The sequence below is a fragment of the Eumetopias jubatus genome, unplaced genomic scaffold (assembly GCF_037043125.1).
Source record: "Eumetopias jubatus isolate StellerSeaLion01/CBP00866 unplaced genomic scaffold, mEumJub1_p1.0 scaffold_10, whole genome shotgun sequence".
Classification (NCBI taxonomy): Eukaryota; Metazoa; Chordata; class Mammalia; order Carnivora; family Otariidae; genus Eumetopias; species Eumetopias jubatus.
Genome location: NW_028274816.1, coordinates 92,735,408 through 92,752,972, shown reverse-complemented (window position 1 = coordinate 92,752,972; position 17,565 = coordinate 92,735,408). Strand labels below are relative to the sequence as shown.

At 47.3% G+C, this 17,565-nt stretch overlaps 1 protein-coding gene across 1 annotated transcript in view; it reads left to right on the top strand.

The window, feature by feature from the left end:
• The first annotated feature begins 13,220 nt into the window (after nucleotides 1-13,220).
• Nucleotides 13,221-17,565, top strand: part of GNA13 (G protein subunit alpha 13) — a 39,599-nt gene continuing 35,254 nt past the window's right edge. Inside the window, exons 1-2 of the mRNA XM_028112367.2 lie at nucleotides 13,221-13,637; nucleotides 16,312-16,538. Of these exons, the coding sequence (XP_027968168.1) occupies nucleotides 13,355-13,637; nucleotides 16,312-16,538 (510 nt within the window). The 5' untranslated portion in view covers nucleotides 13,221-13,354. The remainder of the gene's footprint in view (nucleotides 13,638-16,311; nucleotides 16,539-17,565) is intronic.

Sequence of the window (17,565 nt, the reverse complement as noted above, 5' to 3'; positions counted from 1 at the left end):
TGTTGCCTGGGTCTGCTTCCAAGGAGGCTCGCTCCCATCCGGGCACGTTGGCTCTGGCTCTTGGCAGGAGGCTTCAGTTACATGGACCCCTGCAGGGTGCTGCCTGAGGTCCTCACAATATGGTGGCTGGCTTCCCCTCCGGTGAGTGGTCCAAGGGAGCGAGGCCTGCCCTCTTCATTTGGGGGAGGTGGGGCTACCCAAGGGTGTGAATACCAGTAGAGACTCACTGAGGGCCATCCTGGAGGCGGCTGGCGACACAAGTCCCTAATCGTGTGGCAGAGACATGATTTCCATAGGAGTTCAGATGAGAGGGAGAAAAATGGAGTGCTCGGGAATGTTTGGATTTTTTTTAGCTAGATCTTGACCATTCCTTTTCTCTCATATTCCTTACTTCTGTTAGCACTTGGGAAGAGAGGACGGTAGGACTCATAACCAGAAGGGAGAGAGGGAGGCAGGAAGTATGGAGAAAAGTTTAAAAGGGGTGAGCAGGACCTGTTGGAGGGACAGTAAGGGAGAGACTGACATTGGGCGTGAAACAAAGAGGCAGCTGGGCCCCCAAGCTGAGCAAATAGGCTGAAACTAGCTGCGGTAGGAAGTCAACGTTAAGGGCATAAGGCTTTGGCTAAACACATTTTCAAAATGCCTGCAGGCTTGTTTGATGTGGGGGAGTTGAGGCTGGGTGATGGGTTTTTGAAGGTGAAAAATACTCTCCTCTAAGGGACATTCACCTCAATGCAAGCGTACCCTGGCGAGGTCAAGGCAATACCAGGAAATGGACTTTAATAGCTTCCTTCTATCAGGGTAGGAAGCTTCAAGTTGATAAGAAAGTCGGAATCGAGTATCCCACTTGGAGGAGGAGTCTCCCCAAAGGAAGCATTGGAGGGGGAGATAGTCAGTGTTTATACAGCACGCCCTCGATGTCTGCAGTTTATACAAACTGTGCATCCTCGGGCCTTCAGAAGATAGACCCGCCTGACCTAGAAAAACCCACATCTGCTGCCCCACCAGCACCTCGAGGAAGTGCCTGCAGGGACCCACCCTGCCAAGAGGCTCGGAGCTGCTGGACACGTTGGGGGCTGGAGCTACCTTCCACATTCTCGCCTCCACACTGGTCACTGCAGTGCCGGGCAGGGCCCTGACCATCACTTAAGCATCCCCTGCATGTCCTAAATGGAACCACCTGTTCAACCCTTCCGGTTATTCCCATCAGCAATAGGGAGGCCCTCATGACCATCCTAAGACAAGACTTCGGTCCACTTATCAAGACAAGAATAAAACCTAATGTTCCTAGATCAGTGTGGGGACCCCAAGGGCTCCCAGGGTGAGGCCGAGGGATTTGCCGGCCCTGGAGTGTACTGTGGGCTGAGAGGCGAGGCACGAGCTGGGCATTTCTGGATTCGAATCAGCATCAGCCCTTGAGCCTGACCCTGGCAAACTTCAGTTTCCCCATCTGAGAAATGGGGAGCAGTCTAACAGATAAGGAGTTCTTGGACAGTGCCTAGCCTCTAGCAAGAGCTGGTAGACAGTGACCACCACCATGATCTAATTATTTGTCCATTATTCTTCCACGCCTCCTGGGCTTCATCTGGATGTTATAGGGCCCCCCCTTCCCAACTCCCTCTTCGTCTTTCAAAACTGTGCTTCCTGGATGCCGGGACGGCTTAGTCTGTCAAGTATCTGATTTCAGCTCAGGTCATAATATCAGGGTCCTGGAATCGAGCACCCGCATTGGGCTCCATGCTCAGTGGGGAGTCTGCTTCTCCCTCTTCTTCTGCCCCTCCCCCCGTTCATGCACTCTCACTGCCTCTCTCAAATAAATAAATTAATTAATTAATCTTAAAAACAAAACTGTGCTTCCAGAGAGGCCCCACATGGAGCTCCCTGACTGGTGGAGATGCTCTAACTCTCATGGCCTCAGGCAGCTGTCCCTGGGGCCATCACTTAGCACAGTAATGGCTGGTTGACCAGTTGGCTGTGCCCACTGTGAGCTCATCATAAACTCATTCTCTTTGTGTTCACCGACGTGTAGCGCGGAGCCTGGTCCAAGCAGGCACTCCCCACATGTCCAGACCATGCAGCGTTGGGTGTGTTTCCTAGAGCCAGGCCAGATCCGACTGCATGCCAGCAGGTCCAGCAGGCTTGCTTTTGACCTGGGCCATTGGTCGGCTCGGAGATAGGAGATGACAGTAACTTAGGCCACTTGGAGGATTAGGGGGTCCCAGGGAGCAGCTTCCTTTCCAGCAGAGCCTTCCCCCTTGCATCTAACAAAACCTGAATTCACGGCAGAAGTAATGCTTTTTTTCCCAGAGAAGGCGTCAGGGGTACGAAAAATGAGCCAGGGAGTGGAAGTCAGACCTTTCCTCTGACTTCTGAGAAGTCCTAAACTCTGCTCTGGCCTAGACCCTGCACCCCAAGGAGTTCCCGAGACCTAAGGAGTGTCTTCCACAATCTCAGAAACTCTAGGCAAAGTCCAGGGTCACCGTGTGATTCAGAGGGTGGAGGTGGTAGTATAAATTATACATTTGCTTTAAAAACAAAATCCATAAAAAACACAGTCTCCTGGGCCTGGATTCAGCCATTTGTCTTAGGGACATTGCTTTCTGATAATCGGCACCAGCACCCTGGTCCCTTAAGCCTTTCCATGTTAACCCGGTCCCCCAAGTGTGCAGCCCCCAAGCCTCCCACCATCTTGCCCCTTTCCTCACCCTTGCCCTGAGGAGACTCATCACTTTCTAAGTCCACAGGCCAGGCTTTGAAATGTCTCTGGATGGTTCTCTTCACTTTCACACTAGCCAGCTGCTACCTCTGTGCACCTGAATTACCACAGCCACCTCCAAGCTGCTTTCCCGGGTTGCTGTCTCTCTCTTCTCCATCCCCTCATGGGCACCAGATGGATCTTCCTAAAACAGTACACAGGTCACCAACCCCCTGCTTAAAAATACTCCAGTACTGGGTCCCTGGGTGGCTCAGTAGGCTGAGCATCTGGTTTTGATTTCAGCTTAGGTCATGATCTCAGGGCCGTGAGATCCAGCCCCACTTTGGGCTCCACGCTCAGTGGGGAGTCTGCTTGAGATTCTCTCTCTCCCTCTGCCCCTCCTGCCGCTCATGTGCTCGCTAAATAAATAAACAAACAAACAAATAAATAAATAAAATCTTAAATACTCCAGTGGTTCCCCTTTAGCAGCAGAATAAAATCATAACATCATAACTCAGGATCCAAACCTTTCCCAACCTGATTCCACCATGCCTCTTCAACCTCAACTGGTTGGTTCTGATCAAACTGGCTCCCCTGTTGTCTGGGGCACACACCAGGTCCATGCCCACCTTGAGGCTGTTCCACTTGCCTGGAATGCTATTCCTTCCTCCTTTCCTTGTAACCAGCCATTCAAGGCTTCTGTCTACTCCCCATGGATTGGCCCAGGAAATAGCCACTAGCTCTGTGTAGCTATCGAGCACTTGAAATGTGGCAAGTGACACTAAGGAACTTCATTTTTAAATTTTATTTAATTAATTTAAAGACTGATACTCGACTCAGTTAGTGGAAAATATTTAAGTGTGTTTGGAATCTGCTTTTGTGAACCTACTTTTTCAACTCTAAATTTTATGACATCTAAACACAGACCAGGTCTCTCTGATGACAGTTCAGCCTCTGAATTGAAATTGCCACGAATGTGAAGTGCACACTGGGTTTTTAAGACTTTGTACCAAAAAAGAAGAATATAAGATATCTCTTTAATAATCGTTGTATCAATTATATGTTGAAATGATATTTGGGGTATATTGGGCTTAATAAACTAGATTGTTAAAATCAATTACTTTTTTTTTTTTACTTTTCTAATGCGGCTACTAGAAAATCTAAAATTACATATGTGGATTGCATTTCATTTCTCTTAGGCAGCCATGCTCTAGACTCTAGATCCCTGAAGCAATGATCAGTATAGTTCGTTTAAAACTTAGCATATGTGGGCCGCCTGGGTGGCTCAATTGGTTAAGTGTTTAACTCTTGATTTTGGCTCAGGTCATGATCTCAGTCAGGGTCATGAGATTGAGCCCTACCCCACGACTTTGGGCTCCGTGCTCAGCAGGGAGTCTGCTTGAGATTCTCTCTCTCCCTCTGCCCCTCCCCCTGCTTGCTGGAAAGAAAGGAAGAAAAGAAAGGAAAAAAGGAAGAAAGGAAGAAAGGAAGGAAGGAAGGGAGAGAGAGAGAGAGAGAGAGAGAGAGAGAGAAAGAAAGAAAGAAAGAAAGAAAGAAAGAAAGAAAGAAAGAAAGAAAGAAAAAGAGAAAGAGAGAGAAAGATCTTTTTAAAAAGTGTTAAAAAAAACTTAGCATATGCAACTTTGCATTTAAAATCTTTATATAAAAAAATCCTTTTAACAGCTTTTAACCCCCAATGCCTCACAGCAAATGCTACTATTATCCGACAGCACTTTGGGGCCAGGTACTTTGCTACGTGCTTTACATATGTTATGACACTTAATACTCCCAGCAACCCAGGGAGGTGTGGGCATAATTGGCTCCATTTTTCAGATAAGGAAAATGAAGCTCAGAGAGTTTAGGTGGTTCATGCCAGGATCCTGATGATAGATACAAGAGATAGCAGAGCTGGGATTTGAACCCACCCCTGCCCAGTTCTCGCTGATGTTCTTTGTGACCCCAGCTCATGCCTGATGAGAATGGGCACCCACTAAGTATAGGCTGTTGCTCAAGTTCAAGTTTCTCATGACACACAGACAAACTCCACTGTCCTGCTTGCCCCCACTATGAGCAGGCTACTTGACTGACATCCAACATGTGATGATGTGTCCCAATCACCCCACCCCACACATGCCCTCCAGGTAGTTCAAGTCACTCAGTAACCCGTATTGTGATATTATCTAGCCATTCCAAGTTAGCACAGTGTGTAGCAAGGTCCAGGTCCTTGGTTCCGACAAGTCGGTCTGAGCCAGAAGTATCCTCCCTACTCCCTGTATAGATCCCTCCAGTCCTGGAGGCCTGCAAATCCAGCTGGCCACCCTCAGAAACGCAGGAAAGCAACTTGGAAGTAGGCAGATGGTTGCATACTCATTTAAATTACATACATTTAGCAAGCCATTAGGATATGACACACCAGATGTTGAAGATAACAAAATAAGTTAGCTGTGTCCCTTGCCTCAAAGGGCTCGCATTCTTGAGCAGTAGGTGAGGGAGGGACAATTACAGCTTAGTGCCACCTGTGCTGTGATGGGGTGAAGCAAAGATGCTGTAGGACCAAAGGGGCCAGATACTTCCTTTGAACCGACATGGGGAGGGAAAGAGGGGAAGGAAGGGGTGGGAGGAGTAAGGAAGAAAGGATAAGGCAGGTGGAGGGAGGGCACAAAAGGAGGGGAAGCCCAAAGAAAGGGAGCTGGGGAAAGAAGGTTGGGAGATAGGGGAAGATAGTCAGTCTGGAAACCCAGACGGGGAGAACTTCCAGTGTTTATCACCACTGCTGGCCAAACTAGAGACATGGCTGGTACTGTTAGGAAGGGCATGAAATTTACCAAGAGAGTAATTGGTCAAAAGAAACGTCTCCCTAAGAAAATGCTATTATTCCATGACAGCGCTATACTGGGGGTTGGACAGAAGGCTTTTCAGAAACATTTCCTAGCTGGCTGTCAATAAAGTGCCCACTATTACTATTTGCTCCCTAATTTATGGAGAAGGTTAAATAAGAATAGGGACATGGAGGAGCAAATCTTTTGGAGACCCAAGACAGAAATGGAGGTCTATAGTTCCTTCAGATTTTCCATCAGAACTCAATTGCGCCTTTCCCCCGTGAGTCTGTTGGGTCAAATATGTTTGTCCCAGGAGAAGTTAAATAGCCCCCAATCCCAATTCCTTAATTGTTGTAACAAATTAGCAGAGACTCTGTGTGATTCTTAGAGAGAAAACTGCCCAAGGCAATAGGGGTTAATCTTTCTAAATCTGAGCACCTAGCCCTTTCTGCCCTCCAAAATATAGAGTTCCTAAATTACAGAGGATGAGCTTTGCCTTAAGGGTATCACCCTCCGCACCCTGCCTGGGGCAGTCCTGCACAGCTCCCTCTCCTCTTGGAGCTGGGTTTTAACTTCCAGGTGGTAACTTCCTTTGCTTTCCCTGAGGACCTTAGCAGAAATCCAGGGTGAAGGAACTACTGAGGGAATGGTCCAAAACACATTCATTATGTATCTCCCAGTCTATAAAGCACTCATTGATTTCTTGTCCAGAGTGGCCTTGGGAAGGGCAGTAACGACCCCGAAATTTAGCAGGCTCCTACCAGTGGGGCATAAAAGTCCCCAGCCAAGGACTGGCTCAGGAATTACTTAAATGCAGTGTTTCAGCCATTTATCCCCACTGGGATCCACTTCAAGAGCCCATGAAATTGACCGTTTCTGAGGTTTAGTTGGTCCCGTGGCTGTAAGATGGGGGCAATTTAGATATGATCTCATTATATCCCCCCCAGATCTCATTATATGTCCCTGCTCCGCCTGTGCTTTAGAAGGTCCTGTTCTGGCTCTGTCCTGGTGCTGTCCCTACTTGTAGGGTAAGACCAAGGGACCTGCCCAGAGACTGTGCTTCTGCAAGAACAAAAGCTAGGTACCCAGGATCCCACACTACCTTACCTTAGCAGGCCAAGTCTGTTTCTCTGAATGTGGGTCTGTCCTAAGGGGCGACGCTACCACGGGTGTGCCCATCCTTAGGCCCATGGACTGTCCAGGGGTGTCTGTTGGTGGAGGTGTGATCAATGCATGGGCTTATGGGCAGAGGTACCCACATGCATGTCCACGAGGCATCCCTCATTATCCATAACTTTCATGACATAGACACCAGTTCATCAACTGAACATCTAAACACTTTGGCAGAAGGAAATATGGTGACATTGACCAAAAGCCTGCTCTCTCATTTTATATAACTCCTCCCAAAACCTCTAAGATGATTATATCCATTTTACAGATTGGGAAAAAAAGCCCATGTTCTTAATGCATTATGTCAACATTTCCACTTGAACCTCTGCTCTCTGACCTGATTCCTTACACTCCCAGTACTGATGGGAACTAATAAATCCTGCTCCTCTTCAGAGACCAAATGTGGGGGGCAACCCCTCATATACGTATTTTCTCATTGTTGTATTGGATTCTCTTGACCAGAAAGAGATCCTGTTGGGGGGACACATCAGCTGCTACGGATGAACCTGAGCAGAAGAGATACCTTTAAACTCAGAAGGAAGAGCTCAGGAAAGATCAGGAGACCCCTCTGACCAGGAAAATATTCCTAAACCTTCAAAGCATTCTTAAAGAAGTTTCGATGCTCCTTCCTCCAGTATTCTAAAACTGAAACTCTCATGTATGGACCGAGACTGAGGGCATTTGTTCTATAATTTAAATCCTCGGGACAGATCTTTATGTGTAAATGCCGCCATTTTACAGATATGAAGGGCAAGGCTCAACTATGGTGAGTTCTCACCAAGTTCCTGCACCCACACTACATTCCCTCTCTGGGAAACTAGCAAAATGACCAGCAAACAGTCTGATATGCTTGCGCGAAGTACAAAATTGCTTGACACAAAATTGCTTGACAAGGGGAGCAGCTTCTGCTTGCTTTTATTTCTCCACCCCACCCCCCCAGCCTCAGGCAGGGCAGGCCTGGCATCACCCTCCCACAGCCAGGAGAAAGCTAATTATGAAGGCAAGAGACAGGGACCTTGGTGACGGTGCTTCAGCTTCTAGACCTTCGATTCTGTGATTCTGACTCAGCAGCTGCCTTTCCCTGAATCCTGCCATGAGCTAGCCCTGCTTTTCCTTAGCAGCTGACACAGGAGTTTGGAGATGGAGGTGCCAGGTGACATAATTTGCTGCAGGAGCCAGGCTCCCTGCACTCCAGTGTCCTGAGCGAAAGAAAACTGCTTCCACCCGGTTGGGAGCAGAGGATGTTAAGATGCAGGAATAAATTAAAAGACTTCGCAGCCTTCCGTCTCTCTGGAGAAACAGAATTAGCGTTCAAGATACCTGTTTCTGGTAAGGGGCAGTCCATTTATAGGCAATAAAACTAAAAAGTATCCCTCATCTTTAAAAGCTCTGAGAGGAACTGAGCAGGATGTTTTGAGTTTCTCAGAAAGAATCTCAGATTTACAGGCAAAGCTTTTTGTTAGTGTCATATAAATAGACTGCCCATAAATGAGTCTGAGGCAGTCAGCAAGGTGTAAGAGTTTATGTGGGTGCTGGCATGTGTCTTGAAGACAGCACAGGCTTCTGACTTCAGATAAGCCCAGTGAGGTCACAGCTGGCTAACAGCAGCTCATGGATCTTTCTCGGAGGCTGAGAAAAATACAACCAGTAATTAAAGTCATGTTTTCCATTAATAACAACAACAACAAAAAAACCCCACCAACAATGCAATTCCACATGCCTCGTTTCATACAAAACTTTCCACATGAGAGGCAAATTTCATCACACAAAAAAAGATGCCTCTTCATATCTAACTCACGCTAAGGGAACGTCTGGGGTTTACAGATCATGTAAATATTGCCATAAGCTTGGCTCCTCTTTTCGAATTTCTACATCGGCCACCTGGAGCATTTGACAAACCAGAGGCTGAGCTCAGAGTATGGAACATCTTAGCAAAATCAGCCTAAGAGCTGGTGAACTTCAAGATGACTATCAGCTGCGAAGGGGCTGGAGAAATAAACCGACCGACCGACCAACCGACCGACCAACCGACCGACCAACCGACCAACCAACCAACCAGAATATTGGACTCTGTGGTTCCTCAGGGTTAAGCACAGTTAGTTAGCTACTTGTTTTTTAAGTCTGAACTTTATCCAGCTGGACATTTGGGGCACTAGGGCAATTGTGGCCCATCAGAAGGAGCACTGGATTCAGAGTCAAAAGAGGGGGGCTCCTGGTTCTGGCTCTGCAACCAGCCAGGCTGAATGAGGCTTAAGAGTGTGTCACTTAACTTTTCTTCCCCTCAGCCTCCCAGTGTGAGACAGTAGGGGAGCGAGGGTGATACTGGGTGTTCTTAGGCTATTGTGAGCAGAGAATGAGATAAAGTGGGTCAAAGTGCTTTGGGGCTTTTAAAACATTGCACACATGTAAGGGATTTGTGTCACGGGAGGGTTAGGGAATCCCCTTCCTTTTCTAGGATGGGAAGGGAAGATATGGAAAATCCATCCCTGTTTTATGTGTAAGAAAGGATTAGAATCCTATTTTATATTACTGAGGAGGCAAAATGGAGTCTTATGACAAGAATGTTGGATGTGTCGTCATCCTTATTAGAAAATTAGCACAAGGCTTAACCATCGAGTCATGTGACTGCTTTTTAAATAAACATACCTAAATGGGTCCTATCCTGAGTGGTGAATAGTCACCTGGACAGGGGAATCACTTACTTAAATTGCATTTTCCGTCATTCAAAAAAAAATTTTTTTTAACTCCTCTTTTGGAATTGTTCCTAGAGCCTCTGGCATATTCTTTTGAATATGTCTGAGGGTGACAAATTCTTGTCCTTTTTGGATAATAGCATTTTATAAATAGCCTAAAGTTATTTGGCATGAAGTTTGGTAAATGAGCTAAATAATGCCATTTTTTTTAATTGTAAAAAAGCTGCAACTATAAGATAGGAAGCCTATCTCTCAGCTTCAACAGAAGAGTGGCAAGTGGTTAGTTTCAAGAATTGCCAGTATTGCTGGAAAGGGCTTGTATCCTTCCCGAAGTGACCACGTCAGAGAAGAAAAGCCACTGGGAAATGTGTTGTACATTTTTAGTCACACCTTCACTATTTATCTTGCAAGACTGTTTGCCACCAGACGTTGGGTTTCCAGAAAGAATAGAGCATAACACCTAATCAACCATTCAATCATTTTATCACAGCTCCTCAGGGCATTTGAATCCCTCATTTGCATGTGGATCAACTGGCTAGCAACAAGACAGATGTTTCCAAAAAATTAACATCTGGCTCTACTGGAAATAGAGCCTCCAGCAGATTCAGTTCTAACCAGCAGACTCTGTACTCCCTTAAAAAGTTTGGATTTTCTTTTTCAGTTATGAACAATCTATCTGGAAATTAAAATATCATTAATTTCATTACATTGTAACCTGAAGCAGCTGCTAGAGTAGATTTGCTTTTGGTGCAGATAACTTACGTTGTCATTTTAAAATAAACACAATCAGGGCGCCTGGGTGGCTCAGTCTAAGCGGCTGCCTTTGGCTCAGGTCATGATCCCAGGGTCCTGGGATCGAGTCCCGCTTCCTGCTGAGCAGGAAGCCTGCTTCTCCCTCTCCCTCTGCCTGCCTCTCTGCCTACTTGTGCTACCTCTCTGCAAATAAATAAAGAAAATCTAAAAAAATAAACACAATCACATGTTCATTCATTGGTTATTGGACACTGTGGGTGCTTCACTGTTAAATGATTTATAGAAAATACTATTTTCCCCACCTCACTTTTTTTTTTATTGTGGTAAAATTCACATAACATCAAATTCATCATTTGACCACTTTAAAGTGTACAATTCAGGGCATTTAGTACATTCACAATGTTCTGCAACCATCACAATGTCTAGTTCCTAAACGTTTTCATCACCCCACAAGGAAACCTTGTGCCCATAAGCAGTCACTCCCTGTTCTTCCCTCCTTCTAGCTCCTGGCAGCTACTAATTTGCTGTTACTATGGGTTTGTCTGTTTTGGACATTTCCTATAAATGGAATCTTACAATATGTGGCCTTTTGTGACTGGCTTCTTCCACTTAGCATAACGTCTTCAGGTTTCGTCCATATTATAGCATCCGTCCATCAGTATTTCATTTCTTTTTATGGCTGAATAATTCCATTGTATGGATATACTACATTTTGTTTATCCATTCATCCATTGATGGATATATGGGGTGTTTTCGTCTTCTTGCTATTCTGAATGGTACTGCCATGAACATGGGTATACAATTTTTGGTCTGAATACCTGTTTTCAACTATTTTTGATATATACCTAGGAGTAGAATTGCTGGCTCATATGGCAGTTCTATGTTTAACTTTCTGAGGAACCCCCAAACCTCTAACTCACTTTTATGCTTATAACTTCAAGGTGGCTTGATTAACAGACAGACGCAGTTGGACTGCTCTAGCCAAACCTCAGGCTGGGTCCAAAGGTGTCTATTTTTCAGAAACACCGACTAGAGCAGCTAGGCTTGATCTGAGCCAACCTTGTTCCAACACAGGGTTACAGGCAGGGCTCTGAAGAGTTTTCTCTGCTGCTCTGCATGTCACAACATGAACTGGCTGGGCAGGAATACCTTCCTGCTTCCTAGGCACCCTTGGTTCTCCATTATGCTGCACTTTTGGAAAAAGGAAAAAAAAATATGTTCACTACCTAACTTAAAGGCTTCCCTCCGGATCGTGCAGAAGAGTTCAGATCAGCATCTGGAGTCCATGTAGAAATGGCGCACGGCTGGGCCAAACCTGCTCCCCTGTTGAGGGCACAGGTTGGAGTACAGGGCCTCCTGAACACAACTGAGACTCTAAAGAGATTTTCCATCCAGGGTCAGACTTTTACCATCCATTTTGTGTGAAGGCACCACCCCGTGATTCTGACCCTGTCAATCCACAGATACTGGAGTTTTACCTACCCTACTTTGTGTATTGTAGATTGTCCACCCTCTGGGCTTGGCCAGGATAACAGGACATAATCCTACTCTAGCCATTGTTTATTGCAGCCTAGTTACTGAGTCATGAGGCTTCTCAGCCATTAAGCCAACCTGACAGTAGACTGGCACTGATTATTTTTATTTTTTAAGATTTTATTTATTTGAGAGAGAGAATGAGAGAGAGAGAGAGAGCACATGTGAGGGTTTAGGGTCAGAGGGAGAAGCAGACTCCCTGCTGAGCAGGGAGCCGGATGCGGGACTTGATCCTGCGACTCCAGGATCATGACCTGAGCGGAAGGCAGTCGCTTAACCAACTGAGCCACCCAGGCGCCCGGCACTGATTTTTTTTAATTTAAACCTGCCATGGGCAACTCAGAGTGCTGACCTCTTACCTCAACTCCCCAACACATAGGTAGCTTCCAGCCACAGAGGCCCAGATCAAGCAGCGCTACCACTGCACTGCCCAGAAGAGAGACAAACCAAACCAGCTGTTTCCACTTACAACTAAATACTGAGAATAAAAAAGCTGGCTTCTGGGGCCCTTGCTACGTAGGTTACCAACGCAGCTGTCACTTGTCGCTTGTCCCCTAGCAGCCCTTTCAGGTATCCCGGCCTGAATCTGCTCTTAGGACAGAAAAAAGTCCCTTGGCTGTTCATATCCTCTGTAATCTGGCAGGAAACCGAAAATTTGCCTGCTCCGGTCCTCGGTCTGTTTGCTTATCTGCTTCCTTGTAGGGAAGAGTCAGCTTCACAGTGTCCGGTTTAGGGGGATTTTCACCATGACCTCACCCTCCACAGCCACCATCCATCCACTGACCTCAGTGCGACAACTCGGGTGGGAATCCACATTAATGAAACATTAACAACCCCTCCTAGCACGTCTCAGATTAACATCAACTCCAGTTTCCTCCCCTGAAAGGAGAGTCTTTTGCAGGGTCTGGGAATGCCAAAAAGAGTTGGGGGCGGAGGACTGATGATGTCTGTGTATCACTCCGGGCTTGGGAGAGCAGGATGTCAAAGAAACCACCTAAGAAAATGCACTAAAACTTTCCAGACTCGCGCCCGCGGTCTGAATAACGCTTGAGCCAAGGGCCTCGAAATTAGGCGCGCGAACGGTGACAGCAGGCGGCGGGCACGTCACCCACGAGTAAGAGCGTTGAGAGCGGTAGGAGAGCCCAAAGGGCAGTGTCTTGGATCTGTGGTCTCGGGCCTCCAGGGTTCCGGGAAGCAGTCTTCTGCCCGTCAGTGGTAGCAGCTAATTAAAGGGAAACAGAAAGTCCGGCTCCGCCGGCGCGCGCCCGGACCGGCCGGAGACCACGTGACCATTCCCAGCTGCGCTCCCCACCCCGCCCCCACTCCGCCCCGCGCGCGCGCGCCGGGCGGCGGCCGCCGGCGCCCGGACTAGAGAGTGACTCGTGGAGGCCGGGGAGGCTGGAGAGCGGCCGCTGCGTGCGTGCGCGTTCCCGGGAAGCGGCGGGCGCGCGCACGCCCGGGGGCCACCGCCCCTCCTGGGCCCGCCCTCTTTCCCTCCCTCCGCGGCTCGCCCGGCCCGCCCTGCCCGGCCCGCCCTGCGAGTCACCTCTCTGGTTCCCTCCCTCCGCGGGCGCGCTCAGGCCGCCGCAGCGCTCCCCGCCCTCGAGCCTCGTTGCAGGAGCCGCCCGCCGCCCGAGGAGGAGGTGGAGGGAGCCGGAGGGGCCCGCCGAGGCGGCGGCGGCGGCGGCAAGATGGCGGACTTCCTGCCGTCGCGGTCCGTGCTGTCCGTGTGCTTCCCCGGCTGCGTGCTGACCAGCGGCGAGGCCGAACAGCAGCGCAAGTCCAAGGAGATCGACAAATGCCTGTCCCGGGAGAAGACCTACGTGAAGCGGCTCGTGAAGATCCTGCTGCTGGGCGCGGGCGAGAGCGGCAAGTCCACCTTCCTGAAGCAGATGCGGATCATCCACGGGCAGGACTTCGACCAGCGCGCGCGCGAGGAGTTCCGCCCCACCATCTACAGCAACGTGATTAAAGGTGCCGGGCGGGGGTCGCAGTGGAGATCGCGGGCCCGAGCCGGGGCGGGGGGGAGGGCGGAGGCGGCCGGCGCGGGGCCGGGCACCGCCCTCGTTCGCTCCTGTCCCTGGCAGAGGACCGGGCCCTGCGGGCGGGCGGGCGCGAAGGGGGCGCGCCCCGGGCGGCGGTCCTGCTTGCGCGGGGTGCCCTCTCCCCCTAGGGGAAAGGATGCCCGGGGGCGCCCCACTTTTGCCCTTGCCGTTTGAGTGGGGGTCAGGGCTGGCCCCTCATAGCCCCCGTCGCCACTGGCCTCGTCCCCTCCGAGAGGGAAGTGAGGCGAGCCGGGCTTCTCGGGGTGCTAGGTGACCGCGCCTGCCTTCCTCCAGACGAGGCCAGAAGACCTGAGAGCCAATCCCGGACCCACACCCCCATCCGCCGCCCCGGCGCTGCCTTCCCAACCTCGCCGCCCCGGGTGGGTGACCCGAGTCACATGGGGTCGGGGCTGCTCCCAGCTCCCTGCTTCTTTGGCCGCCTCCTAAAGCCAGGGAGTTCTGGAACCGTCTCAGTAAGGAAACTTTTGCCTGAGACTTGTCAAGGGCGAAGGGTGACAGTTCCTGGGCCCTTTTGGGCAAAGATAGGCAACTTCAGGGAGTTCCGTGTACTGTGCTGGCATCAGGAAAGAGTAGACCCATACAGTTGGTCTGAAAAAATTAGCATCGGTGGTTTTTCGCCCCATTGTCACAGTTGGGCAGGATGTTATGCCTATAATCACTATGCAACACGTTCCTCTCTCCTTTTGGCTTAATAACTGGGGTTGGGGGGGGGGGTTACCACCACTTGCTCTACTATTGAAATCGTGTGTTGGTATGAAGAATCTTTGGCCTAAAAAGTGATGCGGAGCCTGTACAGGTTGAGTCAGTGAATCACTGTTGGCTTGGATCGTAGGCTCTGCTGCTACTTGACGGTGTTTTTAAAAATTAAACTGTTTGTAAGTAAAAAATACAAAAATAATTTTATTTCTGGGCTTTCAGAGAATTGGAGGAGATGGGACTTATTTCAGTGACAATTACGTTCATTTTTCTTAGTATCAAACATTTTCTAGTTTATAAAAGGCATTTTGGCAAATTTGAGATACAGAGCCTGGTACTTCAGGTGCATCAGGAAACCACCATCTGGGTAGCAGTTGTCCAGGGGTTTGCTACAGATTTCAGCAGATTTGCAAGCAGGGTTTCTTTAACGGGAATTTTTTGTCCTGGAAGTTCTTAAGCAATTCCTTCTCATCACTTTTTTTTTGCTCCCAGGATTGAGTTGAGGAAAAGTACCCCGCCCCAGGGGTGGGGGTCCTGGGGTAATGAGGGGAGAAGAGCATTAAGCCAGGAGCTCACAGATCACAGCCAGCCAGCTCTGAGCCCTGGCACTGCTGCAGTTAAGCTGTATAAAACAGTTGTATTTATCCCCTCTTACTGTTTAGCACAAAACTAATTAAGGTCTCTTTCAAGGCTTAGGGCTCCGCCTTGCCAGTCCTTAATTGAAGGTACCTTTGTATCCTGATGCAGCTGACCTTAACGAATTATGTCAATGAATAGAGTCAGCATGTTAACTGATTATGAGCCAGGTAAACACCTGGTCCTTATTGTGCACTGTGTCCTAAGTGTGACCTACTTTGAACACTGGTTATAAGATGAAATAAGTCACTAGACATCTATCTTTTTGCGTTGGCATGATCAGAAGATTGACAGCAAAACATCCAGACAATCACCTGAATAGCCATGTAACTGTTACTTAAGATGGACCAAAGGTAACAGTTTAGTGATTAGAGATCCTGGGTTTGAATTAATCTCTGTGAGGTGAATTCTCTGTTTCTATATACATTTTGCAGTTGCTCTTCCTCCCTGTTAGGGAAATCTAAGGCTTTCCTGTGACTTAAACTGATTTGAAGCTTGGTTTGGGAGTTTTTGAGTTTTGAATGTGTTCTTAGAAGACTTGGTGTTGGGGCGCCTGGGTGGCTTAGTCGGTTAAGTCTCTGACTCGTGATTTTCTCGGCTCAGGTCATGATCTCGGGGTTGTGAGATCCAGCCCTGAGTCAGGCTCCACATTCAGCTTGGCGTCTGCTTGGGATTCTCCCCCCGTCCTTGCCCCTCTACTGCCTTGTGTGATCTCTCTCAAATAAATAAAATCTTAAAAAAAAAAAAAAAAAAAGACCACTCGGTGTTGGGGTAAGGCCGGGTGCTCAGGGAACAAACAAACTCAGAGTGATAATGTTTGACTCTTGGCATTTCTTAAATGTCTCTTTGAGGGACTCAGAAAATCTTAGCTACAACTGTTTTTCCAGAGCCTGGACATTGGCCTGTGCAGCGTGATTTCTTTTTCCTTCACTGGTTTTGGTTCTCTTGTGACTACCTCTATTAAAAGTTTACAGAAAGTTATTTTATAAATTAGAACACGTTAAAATTCTTTAGAAAGAGCAATTGTGTTAATAATATTTGCTTTTCAAGGCTCTAATTTTATGACTGTGAACAAGTGTTAGTTTTTTTAAGCTCTGAGAAGTTATGGGTGTTTGTTTCTATGGTGGTCTCCAGTTTTGGGGGAGGTGGGCCTGGAGTAGTTCAGAAGCTTCAGAAAATAATTCGGGAGTAGAATCAATGAGAATATCTAATGACTCCTAGCACACCTTTCTCTTTCTTTTTAAACAAAGGTATGAGGGTGCTGGTAGATGCTCGAGAGAAGCTTCATATTCCGTGGGGAGATAACTCAAACCAAGTCAACGGAGACAAGATGATGGCGTTTGACACCCGGTCCCCCATGGCGTCCCAAGGAATGGTGGAAACTCGAGTTTTTTTGCAGTATCTCCCTGTTATAAGAGCATTATGGGCAGACAGTGGTATACAGAATGCCTATGACCGGCGTCGAGAATTTCAACTGGTAAGAGATTTGTTCTTTTACATTGTTGTCATTTTATTTTAAGGACATTTTCCGGTAGCTGATTCTAACATACCTTTTTTCATTGACTTCCGCATTAAAATGTATCTATCCAACATTTTAGCCTCAGAAATTTGGATTGTAATATAGATGAGCTTCTTACTGAAACAAGATAAAAAATAAGGGAAACCCCTTAGACTTGGTGAAAGAGTTACGTTTAATTGGTCATTTTTCCTTTTTGTAAGTAAGATGATAGTGATTTTCTTAGGTACTTTCTCCTAATTTTATTCTACTTTTGAAAATAGTTTCCTCTCAGTTGCAGCAACAATATTCATCCTTCTAAAAAATTGCTCTTTTACTTTCAGGCTGAGAGCTCAGTAACTGCACCTAGTTCAGATGTGTCATTTATATAGTCTTTTGAGGTACTCATTTTATGATACAGATTAATTTATAAAGAGATTAAAGTCCTTGATAACATTTAAGTCATTCTTGCATTCTGTGTGTGTGTTTTTCTAAGGTTTCTAAGCCTATTTTAGAAAACGTTTCTTTAAAAACAATAATCTTAGACTAACAAAATTTGTAGCCATTACACAGCACTGTAGAGAAGGTGGGAAGAAAAGGATCTGATCCAGGTTAAAGATACACAAAGAATGATTGAAATCGGTTTTTTTAAATCAAGTGTTTTGCGTGAATGCTTTGATTGTATTCTGGGTTTCTTTTTGCTGAAGACCGGAAAGATCCCAGGAATGATAACAATCTAGACTGTATGCAGTTTGGAGGTAGTTCAGTTTTGAAGTGTTTTACTGTAATATGATCCCAAAAAAGTGACAGTTGAAAGTAAAACTGCTTAGAAAGTTGTTTGATGTCACTGGCATTAAAGTGATCCACATTTATGGGTGTGGCTACAAAAAGGTACACAGCCAGCAGTCTTTGCTATTACAGTTTGTACTCGGAAACAGTCTTGGCTATTCAGAGTTGTAGAAACGTGTTCGTGACAGCTTTTTATAAAACTGATTTTGAATCTTTACTT